The sequence below is a fragment of the Xiphophorus hellerii genome, chromosome 22 (assembly GCF_003331165.1).
Source record: "Xiphophorus hellerii strain 12219 chromosome 22, Xiphophorus_hellerii-4.1, whole genome shotgun sequence".
NCBI classification, from domain to species: Eukaryota; Metazoa; Chordata; class Actinopteri; order Cyprinodontiformes; family Poeciliidae; genus Xiphophorus; species Xiphophorus hellerii.
Genome location: NC_045693.1, coordinates 13,556,832 through 13,568,256, shown reverse-complemented (window position 1 = coordinate 13,568,256; position 11,425 = coordinate 13,556,832). Strand labels below are relative to the sequence as shown.

Here is an 11,425-nt window from a genome sequence, read left to right as displayed (position 1 = left end):
TTTGTTTGCTATAAGGCTTTGTATTCCTTTATGCATAATCTTTGATTCAATCTAAAGGAAACAATTTAGACTTAATATCAGATAATATGATAAACTTTTGAGCATTTTTGTAAGAAGTAGGGGTTCTATGGCTGATGACATTTGATTAAATGTATTGTCAGAGATTCTTCAATCAAAACATATCTGAATGTTTTAAACCATGTTTAATGAACTTTGTGTTAAATCAAGGCTGGCTCTGACAAAATATACGGTCCTTCTAAATGTATTCAAAATTTACTTCTTGAAAATTTTCAAGTTTAGATATGGTGTAACTTCAAACTTTATGGTATTTTTATTTTACAGGTAAAGATCTACAAAATAAAATGTTTGTTTTTTTCTAAATATTCATGCACTAACACTTTGACCATTTATTGTTTTTACAATGATACAGATTTTTTCTGTGGAAAAATTATAACTTGCATTATCGTTCTGCTCTGTGGCTCCCATAAAGTCACATCAAGTGAAAAAGCCTCAACTTCCCATGGAAAATACAGACTCCATGTAAAGAAACTCTTTGTCCAAGTATTGACACAGTTAGGGCACAAAATGCTGAACAAGAATTCACAAATTGACATTTTTATCTCTCATCTGCACACTCCAGTGAACAAGAACTAATAAACAAAATGGAAAAAGACTGTGTACTCATCCAGGAAATGTTTGCAACAGAGATAAATAGGTGATAAAATTGATCAAATTAACTAAATTCTACCTTAACTAGTTATTATTAGGTCATGGATGATGGATTTAATCTCCAGGAGTCCCAGAACAGTGTAAGCAGCTGACAAGAACTAATGCTGAAGCATTCACTAAAACCTCATGTCGTCACTATCTTGACTTTCCTTAGTGTGAACTTTGTTCTTGTAGACAAGATGGGGAGTGGCTTAATGTCTCAAACAGGTTTATGTCTGCCTAGGAGCCAGTTTCAAACCGGACTATTTGCATGTTGAAACAGGAATCCATGCCCTCCCACTTCAGACTGCTGATCGAGTTCAGATGCCTCCTGTCTTTGTCTCTCCCAGCTGGATCTCAGAAGCCTCTCCAACACTGGACACAAGCTAAATGGAAGTGGGATATTTTACGAGCAGTCTTGGGGATTTCCACAAAGGTCACTATCAAAATGTAAGTCATTGTTGAACATAGCACTCCTATGACTACTTTTTTGTGCTTTGGGACTTTTTAAGAACAAAAAGGGTTTTTTTAAAAAATATAGCAACTTATTTCCCTGGAATGTGAGAGTTTGGAATAAAATGTGTGACTAAAGAGTCTTTCTCTAGGTTGTGTTTTAATTCAACAGTTTTTTTTGACATTTTAAAATATTTGCTTACATGCTCCTTTCACATCTACATCTTGGTTTTTCAAAGTGCAAATTTTATTTGTCAAACAACAATCTTCATTAAGAAAAGTTCAACATTTTCTGCTAAATAGTCAGAAAATGTCAATGGCTTCTAATCCATCTGATTATTACTCATCAGACTCTGAATGAATGTTGAATCTGCTGATCAGCTTTGTATATTTTGGCAACTACTTCAGCCTCACATGAACATGTTCAAAAAATAGATTAATGTATAGAGAGATAAGGCTCAACATAAAAACTCATCATTACGTTTGTGGGAATGAAAAACAGACTATTTAAAAATTTTACATTTTATGCACTTTTTCACTATTACAGAATACATGAGTTCTGTATAATTTTTAAAAAATCCCCAGAGGTGTGAACTTCAAGTGGAAAAGTTAGGGAGCTTAAATCATTCAAATCCAAGATGGCTGCCATATGTCCAAAACAAAGTGTTTGAAGCAATAATAATATGTTTAGTTGTACTTTTCATTGTTTGTATCTCATTAATTCTTTCATACACAGATTGCTGTGTATGAAACACCTGAAAGCAGTCACATTGAGTTCGAGTAAACATAGATAAAATGCACAAATATATAATTAGCAAAGTGCATATCTAATGGTAATTAGCTTGTAATTGAGCATAGCAGTTATATTCCACTGATTCTTCCTCTTGCCATGAAAACGTGGTTAAGTTGGGGTCAAAGTTATTCCTGGATTGATGGTCGCACTTCAGCCAGAAGTATCCCACTTCCGTGTATCCCACTTCAAATATTCCTCGCCGCACTTTGCTTTTCTAGTTGAAGCCAGGATTATTTATTTGTTGTTAGGTGCAACTGTAGTTGACATACCACAGCAGTACCATGTGATTTGGCTGTATTTGAGAATGATAGGCTATTTTTAAAAACAAAATTTTCTCAGAGATCTATTTCTTTTCTTTCTATTTTTAAAATACAAGTGTGTTCCATTGTTATACTTTAAGTTTTTAAATGTTTGTTTACATTTGGTTTGGGCTGTCACCATTTTAATTTATCTGTATTTAAAACTCTTATTTTTCTTGCCAAATCAAATAATCAACTTGAATAGACTGCAATTAAAACATTGGCACAACAAAGAAAATGTATGAAATTGACACCAACATCCCTTTTTCCATAAATGCACCAGAATTTTTTATTTTGTTTTGATGTTTCCTCACTGACAGGACCTTGTGTCTCTATTACCTTCAACAGGTCGTAAACAAACAGTCCGGGGAGATGGATTCTTCAGAGTTTTCCCTGCTGTCATCACTGAAAGGCGAGGTTAAACATGAGGATTTTGTCCAGCCTCATTATAAAGAGTCATATCGCCTGGCCATCGATCGTCTTATTAAAGATGGCAGAGACAGTTATTCTGAGTTCCTAAAAGAAGAACGTATTGTGAGCTTCCTCTCAGAAGATGAGATTGTCTTTCTCACCTCTAATGTAGAACAGCTGCCATCCCAAAACCAGACAGAAGAAATCATTGACCCAACAGACAACCAGTCGTCATCTGGGACGTACTGGCCCACTCACTCAGATGTGGAAACGCCAAATTTGGATTTAGGTTGGCCACATGTCCAGCATGAAAAACATCCAACTAATATCAATCTGCTCTACCATCCACCTAGACTCAATAACCCGACCATAAAGGAGGTGATCCGGAAGCATATTCAGGATGCAAGAACGGTAATTAAAACAGCCTGCAACTGTACACTTACAGAGGCAGCAGAACTAAAAAAAAAAATTCAGGCCCTTTCCACTTTAAAGCAGTTGTTTTACAATATGGATTTTCTACGGTTTGTGTCCACCATCCACATTAAACATAGTTTTTTGTAAGAAAAAATGCTTTTCAATTGAAAACCACCCATTCAGGATTTTTTTGCATGCAATTCTCCATTTAAGCCCCGAAGCAGTTATATCAGAATAAACTGCAGTAGTTGGACATATTGTCCACTGACTTAATGTCAGTACAAAACCATAAACAATGTAAATCAACATCAATCTTAACTCCATTTAAACCCTAAAATTTCTGTTTCTGTGATTGTCCAAAGTATGTTGCAAGCTCTCCCTCCCTCTATGCAGCCAGATTGCTGCTGACTACTGCTGCTCTTCATTTCAGAGTAAGGGAGTGTCTTCTGGGCTGGATTAGGAAATATCTGGTTCTACAGCTTTGTTTCTTAAGGAAACACAAAGAACCATTTTCCAGAAATGCCACAAAGTCGCAAGGCCAAATCTTTCTCAAATTCTCAGTTACCGTCATAAGACTTAGTCAGAGGACATAAGAAACAAATTCTGTTTCATAAAACTGTGTAAGATTTGGATATTCTAGAGGTTACTTATAACACCTCTGGCTGCTGAAATACAAAGTTCCTAAAGCAAAAAGGGCTTGTTCTAAATGGGTCGGAGAGCTTTCAAAACTCAACTTTCTGTGACTATTTCTCATCCAGTTTAAATCAAATGTTTGACAGATATATCAAAATATTTAAATACACTTAGTTTTTTTTATTAATACTTAATATCTATTAGGGGTTATAGTTAAAATGACAATTACTTTTAGGTTTTAAAATTTAACAAATCAAATTGTATGTGTTCTATTGTCAAATTGTGTGTACTGAACAAAAAGAAAATACTTTAGTTTAATCAATAATTTCACCATAATCACAGGAATAAATTGTAAACACCATTTTTACCACTATTCTCAGTGGTAAAATAAAATTTTTACAAGTTTTATAATACGAACTTGTAAAAATAATTTTTTGAAATCTCTCCTAACTGAAATAGTAAATGGTTTTGGTATTGATACATATTCTGTGATATGCTTCTTTCACTTTTTTACTATAAAGCTGTGTTTGCAATACACATTGCATGTCCTTATTTGATCTTTGATGTTAGAACATGTGTACATTTGTTAGTGCTAGATCCTGTTTTAATTTATTTGCAGATGCATAGATGTAATTGCAATTGAATGACAAAATGCTCCATATTCATTCTGAATTCATTCTGCTTTCTCTTTGAAGGTCATTGCTATTGTGATGGACAAGTTCACAGATGTTGATATTTTCAAAGAAATTGTGGATGCTTCTATGCGAGGTGTGTCGGTCTACGTGTTGTTAGATGACGACAATTTTAAAAGCTTCCTCAAGATGGCAGATGATCACGATATCAAACTACAGCAGCTAAGAGTGAGTTCATAAAATATGTAAAATGTAAAAAATGGCCAGTAAGCGGAACATATTTATTGCTATGTCTATATATATATAATTACATTTGTTCAAATTAAATGTAATTTGAACAGTGTCAGTGTTCACAAATTACATCTAAGTTGTCACGTTACTTAGATGTGACCAAACTGAACTGAAAGAGAGAGATGCCTGCTGCCTGATAGTTGACTTTGTACATTGTATAGAACCTCACCACTAAAGTTTTGTGCCTGCAAAAGCTGGAAAACTGTTGTGCAAAACAGGTCTCGTCTTTTGTGACATGACAAGAGGAATGATTATTTAATGATACATGTTTTTTTTGGGGGGGTGGAGTAATAATTATTAGCAAGGTATTCAAAAGTGGCAAACACACCCTTAAAATTTCCCTTTGAGAGCACATTACGTGCCAATAATACAGGAACTCAGTGACTCATCAAACTGAAGGCAACATATTGTGCAGAAGGCCTTACATGAACTTTTGTTTGTTGTTAGCTGTTGTGATTTTAAAGCTGACATGATCCTTTCACTTCTCTGGCAACAGAACATGAGGGTGCGCACAGTGAAAGGTCCGGACTACCTCTGTCAATCAGGAGCCAAATTTCATGGAGCAATGGAGCAGAGGTTTCTTTTAATCGATTGCCACACAGCAATTTATGGCTCGTACAGGTAAATAATGTAACTGTGTAACTGGGAAACTTTCTGAATGTGCTGCGGTGTGCACAAGACATACGTAGTACTGCATTCAATGTCAGAGTTCAAACACTGTAGAAATAATTTCTCACTGACATTTTGTGAAAAAAGTTTAGATCTTGTACTTGTGAGAATAATTTTTTGAGGGTTTAGTAATTGTTTATTTTATGCCAAGCTTTTAAAAAGTCGTAAAAACCAACCCAGCACCAAAAGCATTTAATTAATTGCATTTAATGAAGAGTTGGATTTTTTTAAATCTCTAAGTCAAATAAGTTAAGATTTGTTTGGTCTTGTTGTTACAGCTTCTCTTGGTCTTTTGAGAAGATCCATCTGAGCATGGTTCAGGTCATCACAGGCCGGCTTGTAAAGTCCTACGATGAGGAGTTTCGAACACTTTACGCCCGGTCGATGGTACGAGCTGAGCTCGGTACCCCACTGGAAGGGACAAACAACATCAGCTTTCTTGGGCAGCATATGTTGTCGAGACATCATTCTGCTCCAAAGATTGGACGAAATGACCAGATGAGGCATTCCTTGGATGTAGTAAATTGGAAAACCTGTGAAATGAAATCTGGGACAAGAGACAGGCTCATTAAAGAGGATGGTAAATTTCTTAGTCCCTTTAAGAAGACACCACAGTTGGAACTTGAAACCCTAGATGAGATGAATTTGTGTAAAAGGCACAGTTACGCCTGGGAAACACGAGATGGATGCATCCCACAGAACATGAGGCCTAGAGGAAGCAACTGGAATATCCATGGAGACTCTAGCATTCTACCACACAATTACGCAATGGATAATTATTTGCAAGTACAACAAATACGCAGAGGTCAACACATGCGTCAGTCTTATAATGGCCTTGATAAACAAGTCCTTTCCATGCAACAAAACTTGCCAACATTGGAGAAAACTTCAAAGTCATTCATGCGCACATGGAGGATTGAATCTTATCTTAAAAATCCTGATGCTCCATCTCCAGACACATTTGACTATCTAGACCAGTTTGAACCCGTGGATAAAGTTAACTCCTTCATGCAGGGACATATGCGTAACTCGATTGCTCTCAGGTGCCCCATACCACAAATCCTAGAGCCAAGCAGACTAGTAAACCCCTCTTCATGCCTTACTGGTTACTCAGCAATACCCAATGATCCTCTGCACCACAGTTCAATGCAGTGGGATGCTGCAGCAGCTGAGAACAGAATGAACACCAATGAAATCATGTTAAAGCGAAAGAGCTTGCAAATTTTAGACAACTTTGACAGCTACAGCTCAGGTAAAAACTCTCACCACTCTACATATTCCAGTTTAAGCAGAAGTAAACATGGGCAGATAATTACAAACCCAGACATGTTGACAGACAGTTGGCAGAAGAGGCACAGTGTGGCTGATCCAAGGTCAAGCACGGAGCACCCATGTGAAACCTCGGGTCACATGTATGGACATTTTGTCAGGACAGAAGTAAACAGGAGCACTGCGGAGATCCCTGTTCAGAATGGTGGTTATAAAACAAGCATGAATGAAGATCAACGATCTCTGTCCCACTATGATGTTAAGAATATTGCAGACAAAAAGGGCCCAAATAATCGTATTTGGCACAAACCCCCAACCAGGACTGTCTCTGCAGCAGCCCTTATTCTCAGTAACAAAGAATTGGCGAACAAATCCAAAAGTATGAATTCTCAGCCCATGCCAAAGAATAGCTCCAAGAAAATTCAATCTTTGTTGAACATACCAGAGAGGAAAGAGGATTTCAGAACCATGGAGACAGCAAGTCTCAATTCTTGTGAAAGCAGTGACACCTTAACAGCTGATGATGACTCAAGATCAACTCAAAGTGGAGGAAAACATCAGCAAAGTTCAACCAGTTCTGTCAAGTCATCACCAGAAAGCCATTTAAAGTCTGAAAAGCCACAAGTCAAAACAGAAGAACAACAAGATCACCAAGTAAACTCTCCCTCTAAGACTACCATACAGAAAAAACCCTCATTTCTTGGAAGAAACGCTAAGCCGGCAGCTGAGAATCGTGTGTACAGCAGGTTTGAACCTTTCTGCTCACTTGAAAAGAAAAGCTCTTTGTTGCCTGGTTCCAAACGTACACAGTCCAAAAGCCTTCCGAGAGGTGAAACAGCCTTCGAAGCCAGCCACAATCAGGCAACACGTGGACACCAGGAGAACAAGCTGGAGAAATTCTTCCACAGAGTGGGACATTTGTTAAATAAGAACAAGTAGTGAGGGCTGCTTTCATGACACTCAAGCTACATAGGTTGCCTATTGTTGATGCCCATTAGATTGTCAAGTATTTTGATATTATTTTTTACCTTTTGTATTGAAAAATGATAGTAAAACAGGGTACACTGATGTATATTACAGATTTCAGTGATTTAGAAATACCACCTCAGTCTTTGCTCTGCCATGAATTAAAATGCTGTCAAAAATATTTGCATTAGCAGATGGTCATTTTGTCAGGTCACATATGTATCTTTTCTTTTGCTGGAACTGCAGCTGTGAAGGGTGAACATACCTCACTGATTTCTGCATAGACTTTGTGTTCTTGAGTGTTGACAGCTGCTCCAGGTACAGACATAAAAAAATATAATAGACATGCAAACTCATCAGACATCCGGACAAGCATTTCTTACTAGTCTATGTTTTAAAAAAGCTTCACAATGCAGTGAAGTAGGGCACAATACTGTGAGAAGGAATGCACATTGTGTACTTTTCTTAAATAATTCTTAATCTTCCATTAATTTTATGAAAAATTAACAGGGACTTCAGTAATGGGATTACTTTGTTTACAGAATGGTGCACCTTAATGTGAAAACTCTTTATATATACGGACATGAGAAGCCAAGAAAGAGTACGTCTTAGCTTCACTTTAGAGATGTTGACAGTTTTTATTTCTTAGGGGATGAAATGAATGTGCTCAGAGATAATGCACTTTTAAATGAATGTCTTGTAGAGGGGTGGATGAGGGTTTGTGTGTCAATGTTACTGTATAGTAAACACACTGCAGTCTGGAAAAGTTTTCTTTTATTTTCTATTGTGTTTATTTATTATCTCAGTAAACATTTTTCTAATGAATTTTGAATGTCAGTTTAAATGTTGTTCTTTGGTGGCTAGTGATTTATAACTTGTGGCCTCATTAAAACATCAATAAACGAGCATTTTCATTGTAGTTCACCAATATTTTTTAAATATGCTAATATGCTCATACATTATTAGCGGTGAAACTTTTTTATATTGGTGAAATGGCTCTTTGCCCAGGGTAGCATTTGCCTTTAGATAAAATTTTCTCTTGTGATGCCATGTCATTTGCACATGGAATGCATTTTCTATACTCTATTTGCCTGCTGAGTTAATGAACAGTAGAATAGGCTTAACTTGGAGCTTTTAATTGTACACCAATGGAAAATATTATCATGCCTTGATCCAACTTTAAGACTAAAATCTTCATAAACCAAATAACCACCATGTTAGGCAGTGATTTTCTTTTAATAGAAAGTGATACCTAGAGATATTATTATTATTATTATTATTATTATTATTATTATTATTATTATTAATGTTTTAAAGTCCCTGTAGAATATTCTTGAATTGCATCAACAATTTACTGAATGTTAAACCCAAAGTCATTCATACGGCTTTTTGGTTTGAAACTATTTTCTTTTTGCTAAGACATGTTTCTTGTAAGACACGAGACACAGCAAATATGTCTCTAAAATTAAACTTTGTCCTACACAAAAAGTACTTTATATGAGAATATACAATCTTTGATAAAACATGTTTTGAGCATGCAGATGATTTGATGAGGCATCAAAGATTCCTATTACTTTAAGAAACTAACTCTTATCACGTGGCCAGAACCACATTAAAGTGGTTTACATCAATGTATATTCAGATTTCAGAATATCTCAATAACATTCTACACCTGAACCTATTTTTGACAAAACTCAAAAATTGAAGTTTCATCATGATTGTTAGTAATTTGCTTGCATTTAGCACAACAGAGGCAATTACTTCATCTGCAGTCTTCCTGGGAATACTCTATGCAGAAGCATATTAAGATATTTCCCCACATTTCTATTTTGTCTAGCTCTGTTTCCTTAAAGCTCTTCTTATGGTGTGTGCAAATTAGATGAAAAGAACCAAGATCCCCAAAAATGCCACTTGTTTTTGTTTTGCTTTGCTCACACTGAGTGAAAATTACTCAAGATTTATTCCATTATTAAGCTTGTGCAGGGACTCGCTCTCAGTGTGACATTAGCACAATCAAGCAACATTCTAAAACAATTTCAGAATGTTGGGTAAACAAAGTTTAGTTTTTTACCTACTTTTTCTGTCTTAAACAGGAAGAAAGACTAGATTTTTAAAAACTACTAAAAGATGTCAATAGTCATCTGGTGTTTGCAACGCAGGTACTGGTGATTACACATTATTATTAACTGAACAGTTAACAAACAGCTCAGCGGCTTTTTAAATAAAACATGATTTCAAAGCAACGGAACATATTTATACCTAATTAAATGTTTTACATTTTATCACAATGCAATATTTTGCAACATATTCTATTGGGATTTTGAGTGACAGGCCTAAACAAATAATTAAAATATTTTTAAAGGAATAGGAAAGTGGTATTTATTTATAAAACATTTCTAAAAATACAACAATCTGTTGCGCTCACTTGGAAGCAGTCTTACTGAGGCAATAATTTTCTAAAATTGTTAACCAGTAGATCCTCAACCTAGAACTGGATGATACACCTTCTTTCTAGGTTGTTTTTTGCATCACATAAAATGTAATGGGGTCAATTCTTACAATAAGTGTCATGATGTGTGAGTTTGAGAATGGACCAAAATGCAGACTGGAGCTGGGAGCATGTATCATGTTAATTATTTAATGAAAAAATTACAAAACTTACAAATAAAACCACAGGGAGTCACAGCAGAATGAAAACCATAAATCCAATGAAAAAACCAGCAGGGCACAGGAAGAGGAAAGAGAGAAAATAACAGAGTGCTGACCAGTAAGGAGTTTGATGAAGAGAAGGGTTTAAACACTGTGACGGTGAATGCTGGAACAAAAGGTCTGGGCTGATGAGCTAGCAGGTTGCAGGTGTGAGGAGAGAGTAAATGGCACAGACGTTAGGGTTAGAGTACACAAGAGACAAGGAAATGAATCTAACATTAAAGAAAAACTAGAGCTAAGAAACACAATTAAATTAGAGTAACAAGGAATAACTAGAGACAAGAAATAAACATAATATACTAGAATAACTAAGAAAGGACTGAGCCAAAGTAAAACACAAACGCGGCTGAGCTGATAAAAAAAAAAAGAACTACGGAAGACAGAAATGAACAAAACCGAATTAAACAAACTGAGATCCTAACAGTAATAGTTTGCTTTGGCACACATCGTTTCAAACAACTGAACAACATGTATCATTTCTTTACATATATTAATTGAGGATAGTGAATCATAGGAAAATTATATGAGATCCTGTGTTCATCAGAAACAAAGGAATGTTTTCTTAGCAATCAGACTCCTAAGAAAAAAAGGAAGCCAGCTAGTGGCGATATCATGTGACAGCAGTCGGAAATTTATAGAGATAAACCTCAATCAGCTCTGGTGAAACACTGGGATGAAAAATCCCTCCCTTGGGACACAAGCTTCTGTCATTCAGCTCTCTCCCCCCCGTGAGTCTAGCTTCTTAGCTCCAGTTCATAAAAAAAGAGAAACTGAAAATAAAAACAGACTGGAAGTTGGATCTCAGAGTTGCTTGTCTATAACTCCAGAATTTGGAGAATAAACAAAACAACATTCTCAGTTTTCCCAATTTCCAGTTTACAAATAAAGATGTTAGTGGTACATCCACTGTTTGAAATAGTGCTACTCATGTTTTTTCAAAGCCACACATTTAATTGCTTAACTACTGAAAGGAAGCCAGCAGAAAATATAAAAGTTTTGTTCCAGCTGCTTTGTTGCACAGCAAATATAAGCAAGAGCAAATAACATGAGCATGTATAAAACGGATGAATTTGCCAGAAATATATTTTTTAAATCACTTTCAGCCGAATGGTGGAAATGATGATTCCTGACATATAGAATGCTACATTACAGGATGATGAAATCCACTCAAAGCTTAT

At 35.8% G+C, this 11,425-nt stretch overlaps 1 protein-coding gene across 1 annotated transcript; it reads left to right on the top strand.

Annotated features, from left to right (window-relative positions):
• The first annotated feature begins 757 nt into the window (after window positions 1–757).
• Window positions 758–8,457, top strand: fam83b (family with sequence similarity 83 member B). Its single transcript, XM_032553648.1, has 5 exons — window positions 758–1,158; window positions 2,602–3,075; window positions 4,407–4,571; window positions 5,131–5,255; window positions 5,582–8,457. The coding sequence occupies exons 1-5, from the start codon at window positions 1,099–1,101 to the stop codon at window positions 7,509–7,511; spliced, it is 2,754 nt and encodes a 917-aa protein (XP_032409539.1). The 5' UTR covers window positions 758–1,098; the 3' UTR covers window positions 7,512–8,457.
• Window positions 8,458–11,425: the final 2,968 nt, after the last annotated feature.